The sequence below is a fragment of the Colias philodice genome, chromosome 15, assembly GCF_061535455.1.
Source record: "Colias philodice isolate Cphi_HAF_F1 chromosome 15, ilColPhil1 Martin Lab GWU primary, whole genome shotgun sequence".
In the NCBI taxonomy this organism is placed as follows: Eukaryota; Metazoa; Arthropoda; class Insecta; order Lepidoptera; family Pieridae; genus Colias; species Colias philodice.
The window spans coordinates 974,961-992,000 of record NC_143100.1 but is presented as its reverse complement, the minus strand read 5'-3'; the positions used below and the strand labels follow the sequence as shown (position 1 = coordinate 992,000).

At 33.7% G+C, this 17,040-nt stretch overlaps 1 protein-coding gene across 1 annotated transcript; it reads right to left on the bottom strand.

Annotated features, from left to right (window-relative positions):
- Positions 1 to 275: 275 nt before the first annotated feature.
- On the bottom strand, positions 276 to 15,892 carry LOC149482014 (uncharacterized). The gene is made up of 2 exons (XM_089704093.1): positions 10,991 to 15,892; positions 276 to 358 (listed from the first exon to the last, which is right to left on the bottom strand). Exons 1-2 carry the CDS (start codon positions 15,870 to 15,872, stop codon positions 276 to 278), a joined length of 4,965 nt encoding a protein of 1,654 aa, XP_089560219.1. The 5' UTR covers positions 15,873 to 15,892.
- Positions 15,893 to 17,040: the final 1,148 nt, after the last annotated feature.

Sequence of the window (17,040 nt, the reverse complement as noted above, 5' to 3'; positions counted from 1 at the left end):
CCAATTAATCATTGAAAAAAATACTATTTAGTATATAGAAAAATGTAGAGAAGTCTACAGCCTATAGAAGTCTACAGCCTGTAGAGAAGTCTAGAGCCAGGAAAAGAAGTTAAATAACTACAGCAATATTTTTATTTTTAGCATTTTATTTTACCATACGACACTTCGCTCGCTTCCCATTAATTATGGCAAACAACAAAATACAAGGGTCCAGTGAGGACCCATTTCATTGGGCATTAGCCGTGATGGCTAGGATTTCTTGCTTAGAAATTTTCTCATCGGACATAATTAATAGGCACGTCCGTCACCGTCCCCGGCCAGTGCGTGACTGACCCTGACATCGCTTGTGATTCACCATCTGTGCAAATAGTGGACAAATTAAATCAGGGTAGTTTGAAGAATGCTATTTGAATAAAGATTCGATGCTTTAATGGTAGGTAATGGTTTAATGATAAGTGACATTGAGGAGTAGGAATGAACGATTGGAACAAAAACTGTACTTTCAAAACTTATCATAATTTTTTTTTGCAAAAGGTCCTATCGCTTATAAGTAGAGTATAAGTACAACTTGATAAACAAATTATTTTTTAACTTAGAGATATAATTTATTATAATATTTAGTGCACTTATGGATATAAGTTATTATATTTAAGGCTACTTAAGTTTGCCATATTGAGCGTATTTTTGTATTATCCAAAGAATTAAAATTTTATCAATAAATACAATTTTTGAAATTGAATATAAATAACCGATATTTTAAAATACGCATGCGATGGAATCTGCTATACAACCAATTAGATATATTTCGTACGGAAAATTTTAATTGGACGATACACCAGTGTTTACTAATTGGATGGGTTTTGTTATTCGTGATAGTTCTCAAATTTATTTTTAAATCTTTCCGGGTTGTAGCTGGCATGGATGAGTTTGTACGGGTTGACCGGAATTGTATTTCAATGGATATTTAAGTGAATTGTTTTATTTTTAAAATCAATGTTGATTACCAGGATAATATTGGCACTGATAAAATACTATATTTTGATCCGTAAAAGTCATTAAACTTGTAACGTAACTAATGTCCTATTATATTGGTTGTTTTATCAGCCAAAACGTGTTTTGATTAATCTAAATGACAAACTGACTAAAATAATTATTTACGTTATTGGGTTTACGTTCTTCAGAAGATTACCTACTCTCTACGTTAATAATTTATTTGAGAATATTCAAAAGAAATCTAATTATGTTAGAAAGTAAATAATTTTAAATTGTTTGTAACTTGATACATAGGTAATTTTAAACAAAAATTTTAATTTAAATTTTCAAACGTTAGTATTTTCATTTAATTTTTGAATTTTAACTCCATCTTTATAAATCTAATATTCCATCGAATCTTCCACTGCATTCTTAAACATCATATAACTCGAAGAACTGGGCTAACCAATGAAAATTTGAAAGGATCACTTAGGTGGTCCCTAAGTGGTAATATAGATGGTACGTGATATAGCTCTCCGATTTCGATCTAATGATAAATTTTAAACCCTCGTTTTTCCCGATATTAAACTGACTTGCGGTAAAACACGATTCCTGTTGAACTGTTTTTTATTTTTATTAGATATAAAAATATCTACAATTTTCTTCGCGGTTATGTATTTGACTAGCACGATCTTTGAAATGATCGAGCATGATCTTAAATAAAGATTTTCTGTTGAAAATCGCAAAAATTATCCATCCATGAAAAATGTCTCCCTCAAAAATGAAGATGACGATTTTCAGTAAATAATATGTAATTTAATATTGGGACTTATTGGAATATGATTTTTATAAATATTGGGTAACTTTTGTTTGTACAGAGATTTTTAAATGATACACTAACACAAATATTTTAGGTAAAGTTTAAAATATTTTATTAAAAATTATCTTGATATCCAAAATCTTATAATCATAGATAACACTGTACGACGCAACGTATACATCGATTAACATATTCTGATATCTGCTTGTAAATTCTTCGAAACAGTACCACGAAATTATAGCAACCCATGTTAGAATAATAAATGGGTCAGTAAGTAATATGTAAGGATAACATAACCCTTCAAACATGTCGCAAACGATCTTAATTAAAGTTTGCTCGCATTTGGAGATTCAATTAGGGTCTAATATTGACATTAGTCTTAGCGGTACCCGTCGGAACCGAGATCAACACCTAACATTAGCATAGTTGATTAAAAGGCCTCCCCGGCGTGGTTGTTAACTCGTAAACGTCAACCGTACAACATATCATAAATCATCTTAAGAACATGCTTCAGTTACATATATATTCTTAAGTTTCGGGCCAAGTATATGGCCTTGGGGTACACCAGCGATTTTCTACTCTATTTCTCAATGTTTAAGGTTTTATTTCGCAGGAAAATATTTGGTTGTTACGTCCTTTTATAGATGGAAGGGAAAGTGCAAGTGTAGCGGAAAGCTAGTAAGTACTGATTCAGCTACTAGGTACTTGTGTATATCGAAAGCGCACAAAGTGCGGATGCCGAGTCGAACCTCTGAGAATGATTTATAGTCCAATTATAGTCGGTTCATTGGTTGTTTCTGATACAATTAATTAATAAGTAATTGGGCGTGTAGTTTTCACACCCGATAAGAAGAACGATTTATTTAATAAAGCTCTCTCAAGAAGAATTATGGCGGCAATTTAAAAATGTAATAATTAAGTGGAACGCTCACTACATCTTGATTTAATCTTACTTTATGGTAGCGCAATTTTATCTCAACGGACTCGTTCTATGAAAGTAAATAAAATATCATCTTTTGAACTTGTTTTTTAAAAGTTAATTATTGCGCGGGTTTTTAAGATGTAATGAAATATTACTGTGATTTTTATGAGTGAATATCTGCAACTACACGAAAAAAAATTGTATATTAAATTATTAATTTACATAGGTACAAAATTAAATATGTGACAAAATAAATAAATATATACCGGTGCTTTAAAAATAAGAGACCTCGCCGTCTAAGTTTTAATTTACTTACACCTACGAATCAATGTGATTATAATAAATACTCAAATACAAAACAATCCATACGAAATTAATTTAAAAATATAAGTCAATACAATTTATGAATGTTTGTAAGAATAATGAAGATCACAAAGTTAGTGTGATACGGTGCAAACCGCTGCATCAACATAGATTTTATCTCAAAAGCGCATTGTTATCTCTCTAGGAGAATGGCGCAGAATCTCAGTTTGTAGCAAATTTCCATATTTACACGTAAACAACAAAATACAAAATAAATTTCTCATTTAAATCTAAGAAAAGAAAAAAATATTTTTATCTACGCAACTTAAGGAATTACGATAATCTCCAACTACTCAAAATTATGTAAATGCCTGTAATTTGCATGATTAAGAGATAAAAACCTAATTCTAACTCAACCTGATATATGTAGTTAGAAAACTTTTTCCATAACGTAGATAATCCAAATTTAGCAATAGAAATATAAAATTTAAAGGCCAAATAACTGGCGAGAGAGAATTCGATTTAACTTAACTCAATAAAATGAAATCTTATTCAAAGAAAACATCTAACAAATATAGTTTAAAGGTTTTAAATCAGGTCACAGTATAAAGCTCCGTTTACAATGGATCACGTATCGGCGAATGCTTGGACAGACTGCTCTAAAATCTGAGGTCAATCGGAATTTTTAATTTTATTCCTTTATTGTAGTCTAGTGTATAATGTTTCGATGGTCTTTTGTTTTGCCTAGTCCTGTTTGCGATAATATGTAACTTCTGGACATGAAAGTACAAAGAGCTTTTTGTTGCTGAATATGAAGTTTTAACAGTACATATTTTGAATTAAGTGTAGCGATTTTATTTTCCGTATTTGTTTTTTTTTAAAGATTGCTATCTCTATACCATTTGTACAATTTATTTTTAAATGATTTTATTCATTACAATTATTGTTACTTTATAAGTGAATTATTTGTTGTTTGAATAAAGAAATAAATACTCAATAAACTACCTCTTACAATTACTATACTTCATAGATGACGTTCCTATTAGCTAAAACCAACTCAAGCAAATGAAAATTTAACATCAAGGCACATTAGTTCTACTTAATTAGGATTACAATACTAAAGTTCACATTTTAGTGCCACGCACCCTCTATCTAATCTACATTCTTTGTGAGTGACGTAATCGATGCCGTGTCCCGAGTTAGTCGGCTCTATAACATGTCTCGTATCTTATACTTCAGCCGAAACTTTGTTTTACCGCCGCGCGGATTATACGTCAAAGATTAAGTCATAGATTAGGGATTATACAGATGTGTCGTATTAGAAGTTAAATGGAGTTCTTGTTTGATAGTGATTACAAAACACGAAACGGAATTTGTGTATTTTTTAAAGATGTTCTTTAAAAATTTATGGAATAAAAGGAAAAATACGAGATTTTGAATTGTAAGGTGATTTTTATTCATATTAAAAATGCTCTGAATGAAAATTTGCGTGGAGAGAGAGATCTTTATTTTTTCGTACGTAACTATAAATTATATTTTTTCAGGTGCCACAGAAATGAACCTAGTTTAATAAAAATACATCCAATAATATAGAATCGGAGTAATTTCTACACGAACAAAAAATATTTAGGCAAACGTGTTCTGATATTTCCATAATTTGCCTATAATCAGTTCACGACAAGATGGCGTCCTAGATTAGTATTTAGAACATTCCCTCACGCTATCCAAGTGTTATTTAATAGTTCAATGCTAAATTTAATTACAAAGATAATAATAATCGATAAAATATATCGAGATCTTTAACCTAAATTGTAAAGGTACTATGAAAAATCTAAGACTGGAAATTTTAATGACATCGAAATAAATATATAATATATGTAGTTATAGTTATTATACATACGTAAAATAATTTAATTAGAATTTTCCTACAACACAAATCCTCATACAATGACACATCTGCAGATATTTGCATACTCTATAAGCCATCAAAGTCCATTAACAAGTTCTTGGAACACAAAACGTTCGCACAAGTTATATCATATCGTAATAGGTGTGATCCTGCCTCGAATATCGTTTGAGAGCCACTTAAAGCTAACTTACCAATAAACTTAATATTTTTATGTGACGGTTAGGTTGTAAAAAGGTCCGGGTTGACGTTTGTTGGGTGATTTCGCGAAATTTCGCGTTTGGCCTATGATTGTTATGGGGTACATTCTTGCGTGGTGACGCTTGGCTTGTTTAGATCGCGGTTCACGTTTTATATGGACGTGGTGATAAGAATATATGTTGATGTGACTTTGGTACAAGGATATGGATCTAAGGCTAATACTGGTTGAAAAGGGAAGGTATTTTCAGAGAGAGATTTTTATAATATGCAGAATTTTATAACAGTACATAATATTAACATACCCATCCTTCGTATAAGGTAGAGTGAATAAATTAAAATAAATAATGAAAGAAGAAATTTATCAGAAGGTGTCACTTAAAAACTCGTCGCTCAAGAAACGCAATGATGGCGTTAAAATTTTGACAGAACTATAATTAATTCCGAGAACCGACTTGAAATTTATGCAACAGCAAAAATTTGACGCGAAGTCCGAATGGACGAAGTTGAATAATATTTAAATTGGAAATTTATTTGCATACTGCACTTGGAGTGAAATAATCACCCCAACAAAACTTGATTGGTGTATAAACAATGGGTATTAAAACAAAAATAAACTGAAGAACGCTCAGTTGACTAATAAAAAGACTAAAGGGCCATCGTTACCTCAAGTAGGGTGAAACATGAGGGTAGAAACAAAGGCTTGATACGAAATTGGAATGAATTATTGCGCGCGGTTTAGTTTTCTAAATATACGAAACGTCTGCCTTTTTGCTCTTGAGTGCTTGAAGGGGGTGACGTGGCTAATATGGACCTAATAATTTAGTGCATTGCAGTAATTGAGTCCACTTTAAGGCCTTGGTTTGTGCACTATTAAATAGTATAATTCAACGAATATAATGACGTCAAAATTATTCAAGCTTTGAAAGGGCGCGCTTAATTAAAGACACTTAGATAAAGATTAAAATTGATAACTTAAGGAAATTATAGCTCTTACTTTTATACTACTCTATACTCTTATCATCCATATTTCTAATATTGCATGTGTGTTCAAGAGCTGCGAAATAATTTCCTCAATACTTACAAACAGGTACCATATTGCTATGGGTACGTTTAGTATGTATGTTTATTATTTCGATATACGATTATCTATACCAAATTGCCTTACAAAAGACCTGATGTTTCATTGTTCGCATAAATGAGTGTTATTCTTTTATTGGCGAGACAAAGGCAGCACTTAGCTTCAAAGCGTCGCCAATATTTATACAATCTTCGCTTGTGCTTGAGGGATCAGTAGCGGTCTGTGATGAGAGATAGCGGGTGCGATTTTTTGAAGAAAAATCTTGTTAAATCCCCGATTCATGGTCATGAATTGAAATATTGAAAACAATATAGAAGGAAAAGTAAGTGTATTGATAGGTTTTGTTGATAAAAAGTTTGTTTAATTTTACATAATAGATATAATGCATACTTATAGCATATGCGTCTCTACGCTTTTTTTGAATTGAATCGTAAATAATTAAAATTAATTCCTTTACTTTGACTTGGGTCATTAATATAATTTACCTGATATATATATTTTTTTTTATATTAGGATTAGGCAAGCATTTGACCATCGCTTCGCCTGATAGAAAGCGACAAGCGTGGTCTAGGATGGAGCATGTTTGCCTAATAAGTGTCTATTCACATTTCTCTTGAATAAATCCAGATTGTAGTTTCTGGGAAAAACGGAAGCCGGAAGATTGTTCCACTCCTTACTAGTACGCATAAGAAAAGAAGAAGCGAATCGCTTAGTGCGTATGGGTGGGATGTCGATGACATAAGGGTGGAGACCGGCCCGGCGTCGAGTCGCTCGATGATAAAAAGGAGAAGCTGGCAACATGTTATGCAGTCCTTCAGCACATTCGCCGTGAAAGATTCTGTAGAAAACCGCCAAACTGGCTACGTTCCGACGATGTTCCAGACTATGCATAAACTTTTTAAATCGCCTCTCGCGTCGCTCACAAACATACCACACCCCCAAATCAACAGTGTAGGCTCTTGATTATATAAGAAAACGTTCGATACTCCAGTGTTAGTTGAGGGTAGTTCCACATCGTCTCAAGTGAAGGGAAGTGTGTTTGGATACAAAATATTCGCCCCCATAACTGTTATAACTAATATCGAATATTGTTGAAAAACACAAAGTTATCGGCTGAAAATATAGGAAATAATAACGATATTACAGAGAATTCATTTAAAATAACTGTGACAGAAATTTTAATATAGCCAGTGGTTGAATAGATGATTTATTATTATGTGATCATTATATGATTATCTATACTAATATTATACTACTACTGGTCCGATTTGAAAAATTCTTTCGGTGTTACATAGCCCATTTATCAAGGAAGGCTGTAGGCTAAATATTATCATCACGCTAAGACCAACAGGAGCGGAGCAATGAAGGTGAAACCACGGATCACAGCTAGTCTATATATATAAAACTCAAAGGTGACTGATATAGTGATCTATCAACGCACAGCCCAAACCACTGGACGTATCGGGCTGAAATTTGGCATGCAGGTAGATGTCATAACGTAGGCGTCCCCTAAGAAAGGATTTTAGAAAATTCATCCCCCAAGGGGATCAAATAGGGGATGAAAGTTTGTACCATGAAAATTTATCTTTTCCACGCAGGCGAAGCTGCGGGCAACAGCTAGTATAATATAAAAGAACTAACTGGAATTAGCAACATATTGAAATGTCTCTGAATAAGATGACGTGATATTTAGAAGTGGCCTAATGTGTTAAATTAAAATCTAGGTACATATTTAACATGACAAAACAAATGTAAACATTCAAATAAGGAATTCATAAGCAACAACATTTAAGCATTAATTCTAAAAACGTGACCTTGACCGAGAATTAGCTACAAGCTTGACTTTCGGACTAGTTTTAGCTGTGACTCATAGGTTTCATTATAAAAAACGTTATTAATTTCCTAATTACCTTTTACCATATCTTTATAATAAAAGAGAATTGCCAAATGAGTTAACAAGCCTAAAACATTCGTGAAACTCAAGAATGGCTCCGTTTTTGTTAAAGGACAAGGAAGATTTTTATGGAGAAACAGGAAAAAGGGGCAATAGGGCAGAACATCTACTGTGGCAGTTATAATTCAAGTTCGATGACTTTAAAATAGCACGTACAATTATTATTCCAATCAACAGTACAAATATTGCAAAGTTTGTCAACAACTTGGCATTTTAATCAAAGGGCCTGGAATAATTCGCTACGAACTATGATGCAAGCGTCCCTAGGGGTTGGTATTGTTCCTCCCCTATAATGGGTGTATGACTTGTTAATATCCGTACTGTAGGTATGGAGAGACGGACTAAACGACCTTTTAACTGGATTATGGTCTTTTAAAGGTACAGTATAAACTGTCATATGATAACATATGAATTGAAAATTGATTATTTTTACGTATGATATTTGGACGTAGAAGTATGACTCTATGAGTGATATTTTATGAAAGATGAAGTTAAAAATCTAACACGAAAGATAGATGAAATTAATAATACAAAAAAATAGTGTACAAATGGTAGAAAGTCAGAAGGACACAGGCTTGATAAATATTAAACAATTTTAATCGTATTTTTAATTCACTTCCAAAATGGTTTCTTTATAAGCATTTTGAAGTTTGTTGCCTATGTAAACGTAAACTAAGTAGTTTTAGTAAATGTAGTGTGTATTAAAGAGTACAAAAACCCTTTCCTTTCCCATTACTTGAACTACAGCTATCTTGTTTGTTATAGAACGGCAGAACTGAACTTTGAATAGAATGAGAATCTATTCACTTTAGACATCTAAGCCTTCTTTTTATAGCCGAGCCTAACCTACATACGTTAAAATTCGCAGAATTATCTTTAAAACTCGAAAATTCCATTTCAATTTACATTCCGGAGGCTTTTAAAGTGCAAAATAAACTATTCAGTAACTTTCCCTGAAGTTAACAAAAAACGTAAAAGGTTTTTGGGTTTCTCTTCATTTTATTTGACCTGAAAATCTTTGAGTTTTTTTCTTTGATATGGTCAACGATGGGATGACCTATATCGGCTTCATTAATGTATTTTTATATGCGAATGTAAAATGTTTTTATAGAGGCTGTTATACGCATGTTTGAGTGCAAAGATGCAATGTATTTTTCAGTCCGGTTTAATTCATCGAATTCCGTGGGCGGAAATGAAGTTTTTAAGCAAATTGAAAATGATTTACGAGTTTTATATACTTATCTACTAGTTTTTACTTGCGGTTTCGCTTGTTTTTTTTACAACTTCGCATGATATTCACTTTCAACAATTTATATTTATTATCGTGAATCTAAGTAGTGGCATTGGTGTCGTTTTTGCGATTTTAGTTAAAAATGTATGAGACTAACATTTTTTATACTTAAAGTTAGTGAACAAAAACTCCTTTTTTTATGTATCGCTTTCAGTTTAATTCCTTCCAACAAAACGTTAAGATGACACAAAAGATAATGAGTAATGACAATGCAAATTGCAATTCGTGTGAACAATAAAAATATAACATAAAGTGACGGTAGGTCGAAAAACATACGTCGTAAACATACAGCCCACCAAGGACAAATTTTCAAAATTTTCCTTAATACAATTAACCGATCAAAACATGAATACTAACGAAAGTCTTTACACGAATTTAACATCAAATACAGAAAAAATACAAAATAAAATATTACCACATTGCATGCTTTCTTACTAATACGTGCTAATACGAACATAATATGAGGCTCGAGAGCCAACAAAAAAAATCAACATTAGTTGGTAATTGGCAAAAAACACAATTTAGAAACAGGACGTTTAATTACATTGTTTTTACATTTAAGACTGACAACTCGCGTAATTCCGTCCAATCCGGGATGTTTTTCAACTATAATACCATATAACCATCTTCCAGGTGGAAGATCATCCTCCACTACTAACACTAAATCTCCAATTGTAGGTTCAGGAACAATATTGTTCCATTTATAACGATGGTAGAACTGAGTCAAATATTCATTTGACCAACGACGCCAAAAATCTTGTGTCATTTTTTGAGTCATTTGCCACCGTCTGAGATTTGTGATATTGGATGTTTCGTAATAGGCATGACGAAAGATTTTCAAAACCTCTTCCATAATGTGTGTATACGTTTATTAAACAAGAAATACCCTATATTTTGCTAATATACTTAAATTTAACGAAGATAAAAGCCATTTTTCAAAAAATATTTATTAACTGTGCTAAAACAGCTCACAGGTGTCATGGCGTAGGCGTGACGTCACTCTTACGTAAATACGTAATTATCTGTATGCATAGCGAAGTAAAATTAAACAAATATTTAATTATAAAGTGTTATAGAATCTAATTGCAGTTTATAAGTGGTGTGCAGTATTGCAATGTGAATCTACATAAAAATAATACCTACCTAAAAAAAGTGTTAGTAATGGTTTAAAGTGAGAAAATAATATGAAATGGTTGTATAAATTTGACGCAGAGAAACCCGAACCACATATTCGTGAATTCGCAATTATATTTCTGTTCTGAGTCGATAAAGCATACGTGAAAAAATAGAAAATAAATAAAAATGCGTATTCTCAGCATATTCATAACAACAAAATACACCTGCCGCGAAGTTGTTGTGAGTTGTTTACGTAGACGTGACGTCACGCGTGTTTCAGTCAAAATGGCCGACTGCAGAATTTCAACGTTTTATTTTATTGATAATCTCATTAATCTTAATGTTTTTAATATTTCTAAGTCACTATTTTTAATTTATATATTATACATTTTCCCTTAAAAACACTAATTCGAACATTTATGGATACTGTCGTCATGCCTATTGACATCAGGGGGTAAAACCAGAGGTTCTCCCACCAAAAAGTGTCCTGGTGTCAGTGGGATTGGATTGTCTGGATTCTCAGTAATTTTAGAAATAGGCCGAGAATTCAGACAAGATTCTATTTGACAAAGTAATGTTGTCATTTCTTCGAATGTTAAAGTTGAATTCCCAACAATGCGTCTTAAATGATGTTTCGTCGATTTTACCCCTGCCTCCCATAGTCCTCCAAAATTTGGGGAATGGGGAGGGATAAAATGCCATTCAGTCCCATTTGTAGCCAGTTGATCTGCAATTTCCTTCACTATACTGGACCTCTCATGAGCATATAAAGATTTGAGTTCTCGTGCTGCACCCACAAAATTTGTCCCATTATCGCTCCATACTTCAGCGCAATGACCACGGCGTGCTATAAAACGCTTAAACGCTGCTAGAAATCCCTGAGCTGTAAGGTCACTTACTGCTTCGAGATGGATAGCGCGTGTGGCCATACAAATGAATAAGCAAATATATCCCTTGAATGACCGATTACCTCTGCCTTTAGAGGTTCTTATATTAATAGGCCCTGCATAGTCTACTCCACTCTTTAAGAAAGGTCGACAAGCAGTAGATCTTTCAACCGGTAGTTGTCCCATCAACTGGTGTCTTGTGCGAGCGGCATATCGTACACAACGAACGCATTTACGAACACACAGTCTTACTAAATCCTTCGCACCTATTATCCAGTATTTTGATTGCAAATAATTTTGCATCAATTGGGGACCGCCATGAAATGTTCTCTCATGAGCATCCGCAATAATCAAAGTTGTAAACTGTGATTTGCGAGGAAGAATGATAGGATGTTTTCTCTCATCACTAAGGATTGCCTGCTGCAGTCTGCCACCTACTCGTAGAATACCGTCTTCGTCAACTATTGGATTGAGTGAGGTAAGTCTACTTTTTTTATTTATTTCTTTTTTATTTCTTAAATCTGCAAGCTCTTCACCGAAATGTTTTTCTTGGCATCTTTTAATACATACTTTTAAACTTTCTCTTATTTCAAAACTTGTTATCCAATCCTTCTGATCTTCTACTTCCTTTTTTCTCATCCTTTTAATTAGTCTTTTACAGAGTGCAGTAACCCGGAGCAGTCTTCTCAAAGATGAAAACCGTGAGTATATTTCTTCTTCGGGATCTGCATCATCACCGTAAGTATTTATTAAACAAATTTTCATTTTTCTTTCTTCTAGATGTGTATCTTCTATTTGACGTCTTGTAAAATTAATATTCTTTTCTTGCAGCCACTTCGGCCCTTCCTTCCAGAGTTGAACATCCCATTGCGTTCCGCCCCGCGATGCACAATCTGCAGGATTATCTTTTGTAGATACGTGTTGCCATTGCTGCGGTTCCAACGAAGTAATAATCTCCGACACACGGTTGGCGACAAAGGTTTTCCAACGACTAGGTTGTCCTTGAAGCCAAGCGAGCACAATTTGTGAGTCGGTCCACGCATGAATAGAAGATTTCTTCATACCCATGGCTTGAGACACTTCTAGTAGCAGTCTTGTGAGTAGTACAGCTCCACAAAGCTCCAATCTCGGAATCGAAACTTGTTTAATGGGCGCTACCTTTGTTTTGGAAGCGATTAATGCAACATTAACCTTCCCATTGGAGTTAACCACTCGCAAGTACACAACTGCCGCAAATGCAACATTTGAAGCATCGCAGAAGCCATGCAATTCGCGAACTTTATCATCATTATTGATGTTGATCCAGCGTGGGATACTAAATTTGGTAAGTGTATCTAATTCACTTCTATACTTGAGCCAGTCCTTCAGTAATTGTGGAGGAAGTTCATCATCCCACTCAATTCCCGAGAGCCATAATTTCTGTATAAAAACTTTGGCTGAAATTATTACTGGCGCAAGCCAACCAACAGGATCAAATAATCGAGAAATTTCTGAAATAACTTTTCTTTTTGTTACAGGAGGAGAGAGCGGTGGAAGCTTTACTACGTATTCAAATTCATCAGTTCTTCTGTTCCAGGTAAGTCCTAAAATTTTCATGATTTCATCTATTTTTAGTTTCAGGTTTTCTGCTTGATCTTCAACATCTTCATTAATCTCTTTAAGTATTTCTTCGCTATTACTGCTCCATTTTTGCAAAACAAATCCACCTCCTTGTAGAAGTTGTGTTATTTCCTTATAAATTTGCTTACCTTCTTCCACAGAAAAACAGCCTGACATAAAATCATCCATGTAAAAATCATGAAGTACCCTTTCAGCAGCCAGCGGATACTTTACTCCATCGTCGTGTGCAACTTGCTGTAATGATTTAACAGCGAGATAAGGTGCTGAAGCCGTACCAAAGGTAACTCGTAAGAGGCGCAGATGCTGCAGTCTTTGATCTGGATCTTCGCGCCACACAAAACGTTGAAAATCTGTATGTAATTCAGATATTTTTACCTGTCTATACATTTTTATAATGTCAGCGACAAGACAAATTGGATATTGACGCCAACGCATTATAATGTGACGTAAGTCAGGTTGTAGCGATGGGCCTACCATGAGTTCATCATTCAATGTGATGCCATTGGTTCCTGGACAAGAAGCGTTAAAGACAACTCGGACCTTGGTAGTATCCTTATCCTCTCGGATCACTGCATGGTGAGGTAAGTATACAGCATCAGCCGAATCTTCTTCATGAGATGGCACAGTTTCCACGTGACCTAAATATTTATATTCTTTTATGACAGCAGCATACTCAGCCTTAAGTTTGGGATTTTTTAATAAATTATTCTCAAGCCGATCAAATTGTTTTATTGCAATAGCCCTTGAATTACCATATTTGCAATTTGGATCATCGGTTCGAAATGGTAAATTAACTATATAGCGTCCTGAACTATCTCTCCTAGTAGTTGATGTGTATATACTCTCACATTTAATTTCCTCCTCTGTAAGAAGTGATTTATCAGAGGCGAATTGATCCGATTCAAGCTCCCAAAACTTCTTCATAAGTTCGTATTCATCATTTTGATGAATATGATTGCACCAAATAGTGCTGGAGCTCGATCTGGATTGAATTGGACCCGATAGAATCCAGCCCAGCTGTGTATTTTGCGCGATTAATGCACTGGGTGAATCCTTGATCAGACCTTCAAGCAAAATCTGACCATAAACATCTGCTCCAAGGAGCATGTCAATTTTATTTGGTGTTGCAAAGAAAGGATCTGCTAAAACTAATTTAGATACTTCAGGACTAAGATTAACAACAGCATTCCTTTCCGGAAGTACTGAGGTGAGCTTATTGAGCACAAAAGCTTGGACGCAAATTTTAAAGTTGCAATGGCGTGATTGAATCTCAATTTCTACCCTCGCTTTAGAGGCAACAGAACTTGAGTGGTCACTACCCAAACCAATAATGGAGCTTTTGTGTGGAATCTTTCTTAGCCCAAGAAGTTGAACTGCGGCTTCAGTCAAAAATGAAGCCTGTGATCCTTGATCAATGAGACATCTTAACGTGATCAATGAGCCTGTGTGTGACCTGGCATTAACTAATGCGGTGGCAAGTAAAACTTGTCCACTGAAACGCGAAAAGCAGGCTTTGATATTATTAATATTTTTTACCTGTGTTGATGTAGATGCTGTTGCTTCCTTAGCATCTGATTCTGCCTCACTCATTTGAGGCTCCGACGGAAGCGATACATTTTTGGGATGTAGTAAAGAATGATGTTTCTTCTTGCAAATACGACACCTGGAAGACTGGCGACACGAATATACATTGTGACCTGCACCAAGACAATTAAAACAAAGATTATGTGATTGGACAAAATTCCGTCGAGTATCAGTCATTTCTCTTGAAAAACTTTTACAATTTCGCAAATGATGATCATCAGAACAATAAATACATTTTAAATTAGAAATATGAAACGCTTTCGGAGTGACTTTAGTTCTATATTGTTGACTATTTTGTTTAGCTACCTTAGGATCAATAAATTCTAATGAACGTGAACGGATTTCTAAAAATTCTATAAATTCTTTATATGTTGGTAATAAATTACAATTTTTACTACTTTGCAGTTCCCACTGCTTACGGGACTCGGAATCTAATTTTAAACTTACAATATAAATAACAATAGTGTCCCAAGTACTTACATCTATTGACAAATTTTTAAGTGCAAACATACATTCATTAGTAGTATCTAATATTTCGCGTAACGCTGTAGCTGATTCAGTTGTTACAGTTTTTTGATTCATAAATTTCTTTAAGATACAATTGGCAAGATACTTTTTGTTGCTGTACCGATCTTCAAGCTGTTTCCAACATAAATTATAATTTTCTGCAGTTATTGGTATGTGTCGCAAGAACTGTTCCGCTTCTCCAGTGAGTTGACATTTTAAATAATGTAAGCGTTGAACATCATCCAATGTAGGGTTACTATGTACCAGTGACAAAAACAGGTCTCGAAAGCTCGTCCATTCTGCATATTTCCCGGAGAAATGTGGAATAGTAATCTTTGGTAATTTAAAACCTTGTTGATTCGAATCTGAAGCTGTGGTGCTGCCACCTGGCGCATGATGTACAGTGGTTGATTTAACTAAATTAGCTCGAGCTTCCCGCAACTCATACTTATAATCGATGTATTGTTCTTCGCAATTGCCATATGTATCAGCCTTGACATAAGTAGTAGCATTCAATTTATCACTTTCCGAAACTTGAATAATTTGTGTGTGAGTTTGCAAAAACCGAGACCAAAGTTCTTCAAGCGCATCTAATCTTGTCGATAAATACGCATCATTCGCTAAACGTTCTTTAGGCGATTTCTTAAAATTAGATCTAGCTTTTGTAATTCGATCATATATATTGTTTTGCACTTTAATATAAGATTCCATCTTTCAAATACAAAAACTAACAAACAAAATGAATACACAAACACATTTATAAAAATTTATAGGTTAAATATTTGAAATACGTAATCCTATAAATTAATTTATACATTAACTTGATATTAATTATTAACTATAGGAAATCCGACAAAGATTTAAAATACAATATTCATAAACTGATACGCATTCACAGATTATAATAAGTAAGTTATTACGTTTTAAGTTTCAGCGAAACACGTAACCTTGACCTATTTAACACGTCAATCTTTAAAGTACAAATCAATTTATTTTGTAATAGCAATTAGCAAGTTTTATATACGATTTACTTAAAGTCCCAATATATAAAGTCCAATTATGTATTATGATATCTCGAATGTACTCACGGTTTGTCCACTTATTTACTCACTCACAGCACTACACAAAATAACCTCCAGATGCAGATGTGAAGACGCGATGATAGAACACCCAACTCGATGTTACGCTGACCGTTATAGTTGTATTTACGTACTATTAGTCGTAATCCACCAATAATAATTTCATCGATATTGTCGTAACTCCAAAGCCAGTATTCTCCAGTATCGTTATATATTATATATTATATATCCGGCAATCGTAAGGACCATGAACAAAAACTCCTTTTTTTATGTATCGCTTTCAGTTTAATTCCTTCCAACAAAACGTTAAGATGACACAAAAGATAATGAGTAATGACAATGCAAATTGCAATTCGTGTGAACAAAAAAAAAAATATAACATAAAGTGACGGTAGGTCGAAAACAAACGTCGTAAACAGTTAGTATTATGTATTATACACTATGAGATGGATATTTTCAAGCAAAGTCGGATCGGTTCGCTAGTTATTAATATGTTTATAGCGGCGCAAGTAATATGAAAGTTTTATCGAAGCACAGTAATGCATGACAAGTGTTCTCATATAATTCGTGCTTATGCCTATTCTATGAAGAGTTAAGTTAGTTTGTATTTGAAATGTTCTGGGTTCGATACCTGACAGACGATTTGTATCAAAAATATGTTAAATAATGATGTGATGCAATTATTTAGACTGTTTTCTATTACCTTTGGAACCCATTGAAGTGGGATAAAGGTTTAGTTTAGAATACTAAAGCAAATTTGTATCATTCTTTCAAAATGCAATTGTATCCATATTATCCTA